Below are 15,924 nucleotides of genomic sequence, written 5' to 3' on the forward strand. Positions count from 1 at the left end.
CGTATGTCTAACATTCAACAGTCAGGGATATGGGGAAGATCAGCTTCTTTATACAAGCTGTTCCAAAACATTACTCGTTGCTTATCTGCGAATGCTTCCATAGAAGGGTTTTCGTTAATGTTGAGATATTCTTTACCGCGAGGTGTGTATGGTAGCCATTTAAATTTTTGAGCAGTATTGGGAGTTGGATTTCTGGAAAAAATATTTTCTGGTTTAAATATTTGATGTAAAACAATTAATATTATAGACTCAGCGTTTTTCTTTCATAATTCATATTTATTGTCATCATTTCAGCTAGAAGATGTCCACTGTTGGATATAGACCTCACTTAAAGACAACTAAAAGGACCGGTTGGAAACGGCTTGCATCCAGCGTCTTTCAGCTTCAGTCTTTCAGTCTTTGACAAAATCTGCCACTGAATCCAATGTTCTATTATTTAAAATATTTTGAAATGGCCAAATTGACAAAAACATAACCACGTATTTAACGTTACAGCAATAGAAAATGTAATGTACTCGTATTTAATAAATATAAAAATGCGTGTTTGAAGGGATATTACTCTTGAATTTTTCTAAACACACTGAACTTACCCAGTTTTAGCGAAATCAGTCCACAACTTCGTCATCATAAATACGAGTTTTTGTAATCTCTCTTGCTTATAAGCATTTTCATTCATTTCATTATTGAATAAATAATACAACTCGTCAGCATGGCTCGCTCCGTTGAAGTCATTGAAACCTAAAAGTTTCTTATGGACATTTAAATCAGTCACGCAGTCAAACCTGTACGTATATATAGTCTCACATAATCTAGAATACAACTGACAGAATCTATAGCAGTTATATATGAAATGAATATCTGAAAGTAAATTTACGATCGTTTCAACACCATGTTCCGACATTTTTCTATCTCCCGAATAAAATTTCTCGATTCTATATCCAAAATCTACTAGTGTTTCTTTTGAAACCTTACTCGATATTTCTCTTGGTAAATAATAATGTAGATTATTGTTCATGTAGTTAACTTTTTTTTGTTGATACTTTGTCATCGTCAATCCTTCAGCGGAATTGTAACCTGTTATTAAAGGTACTTGATTTATTTCACCCGATAAAAGTGATGCCATAGGTTCTTTTGTTAAAAATGCTTCAGTATTTCTGAATTCCTTTTCAACGACTGGAGCGAAGTGAGTCGGAAACATATGTTTCTCCTCTGGGGCCATAGATTTATAAGTTATTTTTACTAATTTATCAACAGATACACTTTGAAGGAAATCAAGTAAGTCGTCAGTATCTTCTGTTTCTCTTCCTAAATATTTGACTGCTCTTATAGCTCTTTCTCTTCCATGTTTGCCTTGTGCCCAATCAGCTATACATACTCCACTTTGTGCTATTGCTTTATGAAACAAACCTTTTGACATTGGTGAAAGTAAATGGTACGTGACCGAGGTCGCTCCAGCGCTTTCTCCGAACAAAGTAACATTGTCAGGATTTCCTCCAAATTGTTCTATGTTATTCTGAACCCATCGCATTGCGGCTACCTGATCTTTCATTCCAGCGTTTCCGGGAACTTCAGGTGTGTCTAGGCATAAAAAACCTAATGCTTCTAACCTATAATTAAGTGTAACTAATACGACGTCGTGTTGCAAAAGAAATTCTGCTCCGAAAATATCTGTGTTTCCCGATCCTGCCACAAAAGCTCCACCGTGTATAAATACCATCACCGGGAGTTTGGCATTTCGATCTAATGATCTCGTATACACATTTAGGTATAGGCAATCTTCGCTGCCCATGTAACATTTTTCTCCGTTTGTTTCCTTCTGTGGACACACTGGGCCGTGTTCGATTGCGTCTCGAATTCCCTCCCAAGGTTCCAGTTGGACAGGTGCCTGCAAATCAAGATTTGATAAAGAATAAATGTTATTAAAATTTGCACTGCGAGGGAGAGAATAAATAATTTCATTATTCTTAGAGTTATTTCTGATAATTACATTTGGAAGTTTTCCACGGGAATTTTAAAAATGTCTCAGCAAGAAAAAACAAATAGTCCTCACATCAAAACTTTGCAATATTGTGATTGTAATATTTGAATTATATATGCCTATGCAAGTTCTAATCTCTCGTCATAACTAAGCTAACTAAAAAAAAACCTGAATATACAGAGGAAGACGTAGATATATTTTGTAGATTCTGACAAGTTTAAATAAATGCATATATTTATTTTCAATATCTCTAGTTATGGAAAAACATTTCTGTATTACTGACGCGCCTGATCGTTTAAAAAAAGATTAACTTTGTACATTCATCACACCATACTTTGTGTACATTAGATCTGGCTCTTATTGGTTGGTGAAATAACTATATTTTGTAATCCAAATTTTATTTGTTACTCGGTGATTGAGTGTAGGTTTGAATAATTTTTGACTGTTATTAATGCAAAAAACCATAGAAAATTGTGAGCTTATACAAGAAATATAAATCTACGTTAGACGGTTTGTTTATTTATTTACTAACACTTTTTCAATTATGAATATTTGTTCGTTTCACATAGATTCAATGATCATTTTATAACTAAAACACAGGCTGTCATCACCTTAAAACGGAGTTTCCCAACAGGAGGTTGGGCGTATGGAATCCCTTTGAAGCTGGTATAAGTAAAACCGAAGCCGGATACTCTGTTCGATCCTCTCAATTTGCCGTGACGTAAACCAACTGTTACGTAACCCTGAAAAAATAAGAACATTTATGAAAGAAAATACTTGTACATATGTATCTTCAAGTAAAAACAAATATTTTGTTGAATGTATTTTTACTGACATGCCGTAGTAATAATTAAAAGTATTCAGGAGAATTTTCGGAGAATCGAACTATGTCCAGGGGTGGAGAAGGTGGTGGTGGAGATCTTCATACAACACATCCAGCAATTTTCAATTATTCAGCTGATGTTTAAGAATTTATGATTATTTTTAAAATGTCCGATTAATTTAGATTTATTTAACAATACAATGTAACTGAAGGGTTCATGCTTTTTTTTGTCTCAAACTAGCCTAATACTGGGCTCTCTATATCATGTAACCGCAGTTAATAATTGCTGTATATTTCAAATAAAATTAAAGTTGATTTTTTTGTTAAAACGTATTTTGAAGAGCTGTACAATAAAATACAATCATCATCATATCAACTGACAAAGGCCCATCTTGCATCTTGCGGCCCGAGATCAGTCTTGGGTTCTTCATTTTCTTCTTTTCAGTCGATGGACGCCAACTGCAAGGCTTATGCCTTTCCCAAACATCGCCACGATGTCTGGACCTGCGCTGCCTCCACCCAGCGACTTCCCGCGACCGTAATTATTTCGTCGGACGACCTCGAAAGCCTACCCACCCCACGCCTACATACAGAGTACTATATGGCTACTGCTTATAGAAAGATTACACAAGGTTAAAGAGAGCGTCAATATCTGTAGTCAAATTACTAGTAGTACAAAAAGAAAGTGTGCATAAAATCAATATACTTTTTTCAATGACTATAATTTTGAAAATATATAATCTGAGTTACTTATTTTTCTATTTAATGTTCAAATACTAGATGTAGCACTTAAAAATGCATAAAATTGAGTTTGACATATGTAAAAAGAAAGCAATCTGTTCGATCTGAACATGACTCGGCGTTGATTTACGGGACATACAGTATATTTCATGCTTATCGACAATCAAAGAAATGAAATGGAATAATTAATTGATAATATAATATAGTATAATATTATAATTTGTCTTAATTTAATTTTTTCTCACACAATACAGTCATGAATTCTTCGAAGTATTTTACCCGTTATGTTTTACTCATGTTTGGGAATCCCTTGTGATTTATTTTCTGAGAATTATTTAATGAGCGCATTCAACCTTCTAAGGTAATTACAATTTTGTAGTGTCATAATTTTTATTCGTAAACTTCCTTAAGAGGATCAAGGGTCGAAATATCAGCGTCTTTGATTTCTTTATCTGCCATATAAAGCAGAGATCTTCAAAAAAAGTCGCTTAAATTCACGCGTTGCGAAATCACTTGTAGGTTTAAGTTCAATAGTTTATGTTCGATTTAAATGTCGATGATAACAGTTTACTTGGAATGGGACAAGGCTTTCTGGTCGGAGAAACGATTATATTTATTAACCACTGATTTTAATTTTAATTACATTTAAGTTTTTCTTAATTATTCATTTATTTATGTCAATTAAGTCGTTAGCGTGTGATTCAGTGATGATTTCGGGAGAGAAACGTGGTCTCTCACTTCGGGCATCATCGCCAACACAAACGATCATCGATTCGTGGAAAGGGATTTCTCTACGGAATCCATTTAGATATGAGAAGATCCGTACACGAACGTAAGTAATTAATATATCCCAGCGGATCTACAAGATATATAGGGAGTGGGCAGACTACATAGTCTGCAGAACATATCACGGCTGGGCTTTTTTATATGGCCTCCCTCTTTGGGAACTTTCTATTCCTTCTGCCGTGTGTGGGACAGGGACGTTACAATTCGGAATGTTTTTTTTTCCTTTTTATATTTTTATATAACATTTTCCTTTCATACTTCACTCTCTTATTTTTCAAATTCCTTCTGTAATTTTTCAATCTATTTTCCTTCACATTTAAATCCTCTCCCATGCATCACCTTCCTTCCGTCATGTTCGTTCCTAGATCTAGTTTTGACTCAATTTTTCGATTTTATTTATATTTTAAATTTTTATTGTATTTTCTTATTTACTTTACCTTTATTGATTTTTTCATGACCAACTTGGGATCTTGCTTGACCCTTTTTTTATTTAATTCTGAATCTTAACCTTTCCTATTGCATATTGTGTTACTTTTTAAAGAGAATTCTAGTAACATAGAGAGGCATTTGTCGTCGCCCATGAGGGAGACGATCTTGCGTTTTTCCTACCCTGCTACCGTGTTACAATTATCAGGACACATAAAGCGTAAAATTAAATTATATATTTATTTGTTGTAGCCTACCGGTATAGGACTGAGACTTGCGAACATGGGTTTGATTCCCGGGATATAATATAAGAAGATAATTCACAATTTTTGCATTAACTATTTAGAAATGACAAGTTAAGTTCCAAGTTAATATATTTCAAAGTGTGTATTTGTGTGTGTTTATATGTGCAAAATGTTATATTGAAGTTGCTTTGTTATAATATTTTTTCTTTAGAAGCCAATTTAGGATTATTTTATTAATTTAGAGTAGTGGATATATATAACTATTTGTAAGCAAAAAGGCTTTAAGGTCTTTTAAATAAGTTATATGAAATTATATTTTTTATTGAATGAATGGCCAATAACTGTTGGCAATACAAAGTCGATAGATAATAAACAATAGTTAATTTTAATATTTAGTAGTTCTAATTTTAGGAACGCTTTTTCTTACAATGTTATTTATTATTTCTGTATATTTTTAAACGTTTTAAGCTTTTACTTCTATATATTAATCAGCATGTATAAAAGGTTACCAATATCGTAATAATATCTAGGGTAAAGACCTCTCATAGAAGTAATGATTGTTTTTTTATATATATACATTACACCTTCCTTTGTAACATAAACTTAAAAACATTAGGTGAATGACTTCTACGTTTCCACGATTCGCGTACTTAAAACATTTTTATCCTGTTTAATTAACTATTGTCACTCCATGTAGGAAAACAATACATTTTATTTATTATATATATTTATTAATTACATATTTGTTATTAATAATAGGACGTTAGAAGTAACATATAAATATTAAAAAATATATTATTAGCAGTTTAATATATCTAATATTGTGATGTATTAGTCGTAAATATTCATCGATCTTTTATATATATATAATCATTTAACTAAACCAAAAGATAAAATAAATCATCCTAAATTTAATTACATATTCTTATTTATCGATAATATCACCATTACATTAGTTACTCTTATCTTGTAAAGTATTAATTTAACACCGGCTATTCATTTATATCTAGTATTATAAGTATGCAGAAAGCCGTTGTATTATTATTTTATTTAAAATAAATGTTTAAGTTTAAGGTAAGAATAAATATGGCCAGGAAATTTGTGAGCCATTATAAGATAAACATTTTTAATTTTGTACAAAGTATAAAACTTATGAAAATATTTATTATGGTGAACTATTAGTATTTGTTAGAAACGCTTCTGATTTTTTTTATAAAGTCTGCAATCATCAAGGTGCTCCCTAGCGGTAGCAAATTTTAACCACACAAATTAGATAGCATTTGCCAAAAAAATGTTGACTTTAGTACTTTTAATTAAAAGAAATACCTTGATAATGGGAGAGTTTTGTGCCCGATTTATCCTTGTCAAGTGATTTTAAAATGCACAATACACAATATATCTAATCAACATTGAATGACTCGTTTATTATTTTTAGGTCATACGATTTAATTCTAGAAACAAGGTAATTAAGATTACAATTAGATAATAAAGAGAGTCGTAAAAATATTACCGTGTTCGTCGAAATTAATCTGACAATACAACTTGTTAGTTCGCAAGCGGATTTATAACTGCGATGAAACATATTACGTGTCAATTCTACACACACACCCAACACTGTGTAATATAAATGACTTGTGCTCCGTTTTATATATAACGTTGCTACTTGTTATATGCATGTGCGAAAAAACGATAAACAAAAACCTGCGAATTGATATAAACACTATGGTATAACAAGAGTATTCAAGATAAGTTCAACTATTGTCAAAAAGTTTATTGGCATCTGGGATAATTACCTTGAAACTTACAAAAAACTTGAAACACTCCTTTGAACAGGTAAATCTTATTTCATAATTTATGCGTTTAATGAAGATGGATCTCGACTCTTGCAATATACATTATTTGAAATTTATATTTTATATTAAATTTTGATTATATTCAGTTGCGTGAAAAATTCCAGTGGATCAAAAATCGATCAGAGTGGTGTTTTTTAAATATATGAAGTGGGACTTTTCTGAGATAAAGAAAGGTAGCCCCGTAACTGCATTCGGTTACCAGTTAGATTTAGCCCTGAGTGCTGCGATTACATTATTTTAACGGCGAAGTATAGTTTATGTTATTTTTAAAACCTTTGTATCGATATCTACTTTTACCTACATTGTTGTGTTTATTATAAAATTGCAAAAATTAAGTAGTAGTGACAGCTTAGCGGTAAAGGACTGAGACTCGATCGTAGCTTGCCAGTTCATGGCCGAAATATAATCTTATATAATTAACTTTCATGTAGAAATGCCACTGCTCTCAAATGAGTTTTACAGTGGATGGATAGCAGCGTCCTCTGCATACCATAATACCATACTACGATCATAAACCGATCTACAATGGGGGGTGATAGTATATTATTCCCCCATAGATATCCTTGGCGGCTACTTCGACGACTAAAAATAAATTACCGGTATTGTAATTTATTGCAAAATTTCCAACGCCTATTTAATACTACGAGAAAGACTTTTGATGCTTTCAAATTTAAAAGAAAAAGTTCTTCTATTCAAAGGAAATAATGTGTTTCATACGAAATACTTCATCATCATTTTAATCGTATGATAGATTGCTGGAATGATGAAGTTCCTTTCCTCATCAGTGATCAGAACACTGTCCACCTTGTGAGTGGATGTTTTACGCCGAACTAAATTTCCAAGCGACATAGCACTAGTAAGGCGTCAGTATATATATTAACAACACATGACAATATACATTATCATTATCTGCCATAAAAACGTGGGAGTATGTAAATAATTAATGTGTTTTAATATTAGAGTTTCCTAAACAATTGTAACCGTTATCGTGATTGAATATGCTAAGTACGTTTGGGTGCCTGTATTATAAAAAAAGATAAAAGGCTTTATTAATATTTCTTCGAAGTCACAAATTTAGCGAGAAACTTGAATTATTACCCGAACATGTATTTATACCTTTTTATGGGCGATTTTACCAGTTTATATGATTACCAGGTCCAGCTGAACTAACAGCCGGGCATGTATTTGTTTCTCAAAAGCTACCCAAATGCAATAACAGCGGTCACATCTCTGACGGCGTCCGAATTTAAATTCAAATAAATACTCTTAAAAACTTTTAAGTTAAACGGTTTTTTATACTCATATTGTGGTGGTTGTGGAAAAATATGTACCTAGTCCGCCATATTGGAACGGCGTCCATCTTGAATTTTAAATTTTGACATAATCATCGTGTTTTACTAATGTACTTAGCCCTTTCATTTGATACCCATATTGAGGGGGTTAAGAAAAAATACGTAATCCGCCATTTTGTCATCTTATATTTATAATGTTATTGATTTTATTATATTGTATTGTCATCTAAATTAAATGTGTGTACCAAATTTCAGATCAATCTGACAACGGGAAGGTGCTTAAATTTCAATTTCTAATTTTGATCCAAATAAATTCCGTACGGGTCGAACTAAATAAAACCGTTTAAAAATATTAACGCGAGAGAAGAAATGTAAATTTAAAACAAAAAGTGTTGTTGGTCGTAGTGGCTAGTAATTAATGGTGCTTTTACTAAAGTCACTGACGTAGCTCGAAGAAATGTTTGCAGCCTATGTCTTGAAGTGGACGTCTATGTGCTGACTTAAATAAATAATAGTAATCCAACTAATGAAGTTATAACTAATGCTTATATTCTCTCACTGTATTGTCACCGATAGTCAACTTAGATCCATTTGGATGTAATGATTTAAGTACCTCTAATTAGTATCCCTATGTAGATTACGATGTGAGAAGGAAAACTTGTTTCCATTGTACCAAAACTTATAAGCGTAATTGTAAAAATTAATTAATAAATATTTTAAATAAAAATTCAATTAATGATTTAAATTCTTTATGATTATTTGAAAAATATACAAATTAATTTGGCCTTCATTATTTCTCACACTCGTGGCATAGAGACAATGGGTTAAGAATGTGAAGTTTTTTTAAGGTGGAATTTAGTAAAAAAAGACGAGCAAAATATCGGAAAATTTATATGTTGAGGTAATTTTACAATGAACAAGGAATATATACGTTTTTACCTAATATTTTGCTATTACACTCATGGTATGGAATGTTCCAATAGATAGCACATATTAATAAAAATTTGTAATAAATTTGACCATAACAAAAACATATAATTTTACTTCTGCTCGTAAACAATAAGATGTTGGACAGATCCTTTAGAGTGAGAAGCATTAAGTAAGAAAAGGACCAATATTTAGCCACTTCCGCACATGGAGTGGTAGTCGTGTAACAAAGTGCACCGCCCGCCAGCCCGCTGACAAATGCGCATGCGGCAAACAATGCGAACTACGCAACTGCCACCATCAAATCACTCAACACGTGTTTCACTCCTCCACGGGGCATCTTCAGGAGTTATGTTACACCGATTAGTGCCAAACACAGAGTCCATTAAATATAGCGAGAAGCATTAACAAACATTCAATCTAAATCTCTTTCTTAAGTTAAATTCACACGACTACATTTTTAACAAGTTTTTATTTCTAAACAACAATATATTCACCTTCTTTATCAACAACCTTTTGACATTTAGTATACAAATTTCAATGCCTGAGCGGTAAAAATCAATCGATTTTTCTGTAAAATATGTCGATAGAAACGACATTACTTTCCGATCTTCCTAATACATATTGCAATGAATGAACAATCTATTCTAGCGGTTTTCTGTTTAGACAGAAGATTCTTTTATATGGTCATTGTCGATCAAGCTAATAACACACTGCAATCGCCATGCATGCCAAGCGGGTTGGCGATTGCAGTTTGGTATTCTGGTACGCAGAGGACACTGCAGCCCATGTTTCGAAAACTTGATTGTTGGCAGTGGTGATGAATGGTGCATTATTTATAAACGATTATATATAAATAATGCACCAAGTGTGAATTATACAAGCTTGTAATTTTTTTTATGGCCCCCGCTATTGGTGGCCTCTCGTATCCCCTATCTTTTGTGGGACAGGGACTTTACGGGCAAATTTAATTATTCACATAATTTTTTAATTATTTACTTTCTCTTCTTTCATACTTCACATTGTCTTTCGGTCTATTCTTTCATGCCACAATTCTGCTGTCTTTCCCTTTTGCTCTGTATCACCTTTCATTCATTCCTCTTTTCTTTTTACATTTTCATAATTACATTGTTATTTTATATCACATTTTTATTACTTAAATTCTATAATTATTTTATATCACAGTACTGTATATTATTTTGCTATTATTTTGTCTTCATTATCTATTTATTTGCAATATTTACGTTTTATTTCTTTCTATAGCATTTTTTACGATTTTCTGCAGAGGGTGATGAATGACTGTTTGGTGTCTTTTTCGCTTATCAGGCTTGACTCCTCCCTGATTTTTACGCCAGACCGGCACTCGAATTCGAGGCGGTGTCCCCCGAATGCGGGACACTGGGCCACCAAGCTTGTAATCTAGGAATCGATCCCGCGACCTCGTTGCAAGTCAATTCTCAACTGCTGCCCTACCACTGCTCGTATATAATACCATTCTGATTATTGAAAATACAACTTTATCAAATCGATTTCCCTAATTTTTAATTCACGACCATACAAAATCCGCCGAAAACATGTTGACAGTATAAATAGCGTGTAGAATATTACTGACGATATATTGAAACATGTTTTTTGAAATCTATCGCCGCAGTAACTGATCGCTGGCTACACGTAAGGTAGTATTTAGGAGTGACGATAACGATTTTGAATCAATCAACCACGAGAAAGTTCGCATATTGCCAAACTACGAAGGATAATGGCTTTAACGGTTTATATATATATATTTTTTTTGGTAAGGTTTAAATGTAATTAAATCGATTTTCATATGATGTTAATAACACTAGATAATAATAATCCTGCGAAATCGAATCAGGTATGAGGAGATTCGTTAAAGAACCTAGATCACCGATGTATCTCGAAGAATTGCTCGTCTGGCAGCTTGCGGGGCACATTGCTCGTGGAACACACATGGCCGTTGAGCCGTTAGGTTCTCGAGTGGCGGCCGTGAGCAATAATCGTAGCGTTCTTTGGGGGAGGCATATACCTTACAATGGACGTTCATTGGCTGAAAGGAAGAAGATTTAATACTAAACCTGCAAATTATTTTTGGAAAAACGTTAATTTATATATATATATACATATATATATATATATAAATATATATATATATATATATATATGTATATATATATATATATATAGAAGTTTAAATGAAATAAACGTTAAAACACCAATAGTTTATTATTTTATGTACAAAACTATAAATAAATGTCAAATACGTATATTCTGAACGGAAGATCCGCCATCTTGAAAACTGGATTGATGACGTCATCCTGCTTACGACAACCAATAACCATTACATTCATAGGATGATATTAGAGAATTTATTTTAACATTTAAGAATAAATTAGATTTGTTTATGTATACAAAAATTTACATTGAGTTTTGAGAGTCATTAAAATGTTACATCCAAATCGTGACTTACAAAAAAATACATGACTATATTATCGCAAAATATCAGAATGACTAATTGCGTAAATCCTAATTTATATGACCCGCTCCTAAAGACTTACATACACTAGGACGGAATGGCAGAGGATTTAGCCACTGGCTTACAAACAGAAGTGTTAAACCTATGTAGGAAACAAAAAGTTGTAGATTTCCGGAGGGAAAGCGAAGGAAGTGAGGCGATGTATGGAAAGGAATGAAAGATATTTTGAAAGAAATTACAGGAAAGAATGAAAGACTTTAAAAGTACGAAAGATAAGTGAGGAAATAAATAAAAAACGTATTTGAATAAATTATAATGTAAATGAAGACCACCCATAACCTATGTTAGTAATTGAACGAAAGGTCCCAAAAACGGGGGCAATAAAAAAACTGGAATAATTATAATTGACATGATCTAGCGGAATGGCAAATTGAAGTGGCAATGGGTAGACTATATAGCGTGCGGAAGAGACTGCTGAAGCCTAAATGTTCTGGAGTAGTTTCTGGAGTTACGGTGTAGAATGTCCAAAATGGATATACGGTCTTCTTAACATCGTCGGAAGACACTAGAAGTAGGTGGCTCATACCATCGCTACTACATAAATCTTGATCTCTTGTTAAATTTAAATCTTCTAACATTCCTTCCCAGTCTGAATAGTCCTCAAATGTACACGTGGTTTTATAATTCATCGTAGCTTCAAATTGAAGAATGTCAATATAGGGGAGCTCAATCTGATTCTAGTTTCAATCAAATCAGGCTATTTTAGTATTTTTCTCATGACGTACTAATGTTGCAGTAACAACTAAGTGGATAGTAACATTAATATATCAAATATCAGCAATACACAATCAACCGATCCTTGTACGCGTTAAGAAAATAATAAATCATTGTCGTCATTCATCTTAGCCACGCCCCTTGACCAATAAGATCACAGTAAATTAGAAAGCCGTTTTATGTTGGCCTATTGAAGTACAATGTCTTTTGTTAATTTTGTAAAAAGTATACATTAACATGCTCCTACATATTACGTCATCGTCAGCTGTGCATCGAAAAGGGGAATTCCATAGAAATAAAATTGTTCATTTACATCGGAATATTAAGGCGGAGATCGAATGAATATACACATTTCTAATTCGGACTTCATGTTGTTACTACCTTAAAACCTACCGGTTCTAGGAAGAAATCCACCATAAATAGATGATTCTGATAAGTCAAAATAGACAAATAGGTTCGTGGTAAAGAGTAAAAAGACGAGTCATTATTTTTTTAACGCAAGTATTCTATAGGTCGGAAACTTTATTAGTCGCATCCATAAGAACTAAAATAATGCTTTTGAAACATTGTTTGACGGTGAGCACATAGAAATTCTCTATAAACTCAAGAGACCCTAAGAGACTCAAATTTACCATAGTTCATCCGCGTTAAAAAAAATAAATGCAGTTAATTATCATTTTTCATCACTTTATTCTTAATTTTAGAACGCAATGGTTGCAAATCAAAACTAGTTCAGCCTACCATGATTATGCACTATATACAGGGTGTCCCAGAAAGTTCTAGTTAAAATTCTCATCAGTACACAACGATGCTACGTTACTTTATCTTTCCTTTGGCATAATTTTGAAACTTACACAACAGTGTAACCTGGTTTCATATGGCGAGACATTCCATACATCTAATAGTTTATTGGGAAACTAATATTGCAATTACAGAATATTCTGTGGCATCCCTGGAGACCAGATTTCACGCCACTGGATATTTTTAAGAGGTACTACAAGAATCGCGTTTATACCAATAAACTGATGACAGCACGCTTGGTTAAAAACTATATTTGCGAAAAAATGTCCGCTATTCGACAAGCTATGTACCAATGAGTTCACACAAGTTTGAGATCTAGATTTGATTATTGACACAAACCTCAGTGACGTTAATTTTGTACTAATAAATTACCCTGTAAACACTATATCATAAAAAAACATAAACTTTATTTCCAAAGGTTTATAGTCTTTTTTTTCTATGATGTTTTAAAATATGCTCAAAAAACTTTATGGCCCACCCGGGTATAACGCGGATGATCTATATAAGCGGACGCCCCGTTTCGAATAAGCGTTTTTAACAATACATAATAAATACAAAATCTTTATAATAATTTGATCATTTTAATCTGACTTAGAGTTAATTACGACTAATTATCACACTAAGGTTTTTATGGTCACGATTTATAAATTTGTACAATATTTCAATAATAAAATATAACGATAAAAATTTCCAAGATAAACAATTCAGTACTGAAATGTACTGTTCGATCACATATATCTGGTCAGTGGATATATTCGAAACCAGTATTTATGGGTTCACGTCTGAAAGTGGACATCCTATGGCTGGAATTATGATGATGATGTAAAGGAATGATATATAATATTAATGAATAGCTAAAATAAGTACTATTAAGAATATATGGAGGCGGCTTTAATAATAGATGAAGTAACAGAAAAAATTATTTGTGTGGTTTGCTTCTAAATGTCTATATTGGAAATCTATGGTGGAGGCATATGTTCACATGTGTTATGGCTGGAATGATGATGATATTTTACATGTGATGTAATAATGTGAGAGACTACGTCTTAAAATTCAATGTGATGTTTTATAATTATGGAATAGATTTTCCCGCTAAGTGTGCGTCACAGCAATGCGTCACGTTGAGTAAAGAGGCTCAGCGTAGAGTCTCGAAGGCGCAGACACGTGGCTCGCTGCTTCTCTGGCACTCAGCAGTCCGGCCTTGGCTCGACTTTTCGCTGTATGAAAAATAACAACACCAATAAATTCAAAAAAAAAATCTAACATAGCGGTAGTATAGTAAGATTTAAAATCACAATTTTGGATCATCCTGTAAAGTACAATATTTCTTTGGACTAAAGATCTTTATAAGCCGAGATGTGTGAATTTTTGTACTAATGCTCTTAAATCGCTTCGGAGGCAGCTTTATGGCTCAACAGCCTCCAAGAGGATATCTCAGCTTGGGCCGTCACTCCTCTATAATACCCGTTGAGCATTCCTACTCTTTTGAAAGTGCTTGATGATGATGAGCTTTTGAAAGTCGACTTGGTCGATTGCTACCATCTGACTTACATTACTACCGCTTCAGAAAGTGATATTTATACACCCAAACTAATGATAATACCATTAATAGTTTTATGTCCATGTGTGTGTAATTTATGTCTTTTTGTGTGTTTCTATCTTTATATATGTCTCCAAATTCGTGTTAGAAATCACTCGACTAATCCAACTCGCGTAGGCATCGTTCGAGAAAACGCCTTATCGTTAAAAATACCGTAATGTCTGAAGACCTTTGTCATCAGTTTGTGTGGTAGTGATGATTTATGGACCTTCTCAGATTTGGTCATTTATGAAGGGCCTTATAATAAGGCTTTAGGTTACAATGGCGAGGTCTACGCTCAGAGCATCGCTGGGAGATCGAATCATAAATGATGAAAACCGCAAAAGAACTAAGGTCACTGATGTAGCTTGTCGGTACGACATATCGCTGGTGCAAATAAAGGCTTTTAGGGATCGAAAGGTTTCCTAGAGGCGATCACGAGCTGGATGCAGCAAGGGTAAGTCCACACCAGGTGGTTCGACGACATAGACTACAAGAAGTTGCTAGATTCGGGCAGAGCAAGAACAGTAATCGATATGATCTTTTGGTGAGGCCAAATATTTACTATGGACGTCTGTTGAATGACATGAATGTGTCTGTCAATATGTGTATATGTTTTACCTATATGAGTACCTGTATATTTATTTATTTAACCTTTTCCACTCCAATGTCGAGTGTCACTCGACATGGTGTATTACTTCTTTTTGCGTAAAATTTTAAAACAGGAAAGATTTTTGTTACTAAAATATTTGAATCACGAATAAATAAAACATATTCTAGAATCGCAAGATACTATAATTCTATTAAATTTTATCTATGCTGCATAACAGCCTTGGAGTGGAAAGGGTTAATATTAATTGTACGCGCTAGGATACATTTAAATAGTTTCATAATAATAAGCGAAAAAGTATACAATGGGCGGTCTTATCACACTAGACAATATCTTACAGACAAACATAGTAAGGATAAAGAAGTATAAATAATGGGTAGTTAACGAGTACAAGACATACATATATACAAACATATGTACAATGCGATTAAAATAAGAATAGGACCGGCCTAGCGCCATGTTGTGACGTCACAACGGGAACTTGGTATAGTGTGCAAAAAAAGCAATGTTAAAAAATATTGGCTTGTTTTATATTGTAATAGCACGTACTTTTTTATCTGATAGGTCTAAAAACGAATCATAGGTAGGTAAACTAAAG

At 33.1% G+C, this 15,924-nt stretch overlaps 2 protein-coding genes across 2 annotated transcripts in view; both read right to left on the reverse strand.

Moving 5' to 3' along the window:
• Positions 1 to 14: 14 nt before the first annotated feature.
• On the reverse strand, positions 15 to 6,593 carry LOC137931328 (carboxylic ester hydrolase-like). Its single transcript, XM_068774794.1, has 4 exons — positions 6,510 to 6,593; positions 2,590 to 2,721; positions 591 to 1,885; positions 15 to 192 (listed from the first exon to the last, which is right to left on the reverse strand). The coding sequence occupies exons 1-4, from the start codon at positions 6,579 to 6,581 to the stop codon at positions 15 to 17; spliced, it is 1,677 nt and encodes a 558-aa protein (XP_068630895.1). The 5' UTR covers positions 6,582 to 6,593.
• A 4,716-nt stretch (positions 6,594 to 11,309) lies between these two features.
• Cad74A (cadherin-74A) overlaps positions 11,310 to 15,924 on the reverse strand; it is a 49,783-nt gene continuing 45,168 nt past the window's right edge. Inside the window, exon 24 of the mRNA XM_068774168.1 lies at positions 11,310 to 14,354. Within this exon, the coding sequence (XP_068630269.1) occupies positions 14,254 to 14,354 (101 nt within the window). The 3' untranslated portion in view covers positions 11,310 to 14,253. The remainder of the gene's footprint in view (positions 14,355 to 15,924) is intronic.

Source organism: Battus philenor, unplaced genomic scaffold (assembly GCF_028537555.1).
Source record: "Battus philenor isolate CCGP_79_NKW_IND1 unplaced genomic scaffold, ilBatPhil1.0.hap1 SCAF_7, whole genome shotgun sequence".
NCBI classification, from domain to species: Eukaryota; Metazoa; Arthropoda; class Insecta; order Lepidoptera; family Papilionidae; genus Battus; species Battus philenor.

Excerpts from the sequence above, each read along its gene's own strand:
- LOC137931328 (XM_068774794.1), bottom strand. The coding sequence starts at position 6,581 with ATGTTTCATCGCAGTTATAAATCCGCTTGCGAACTAACAAGTTGTATT. Across the intron at positions 1,886-2,589 it reads TTGGGAAACTCCGTTTTAAG|GCACCTGTCCAACTGGAACC; the intron begins GTGATGACAGCC and ends CTTGATTTGCAG. Across the intron at positions 193-590 it reads ACTGATTTCGCTAAAACTGG|AAATCCAACTCCCAATACTG; the intron begins GTAAGTTCAGTG and ends TATTTTTTCCAG.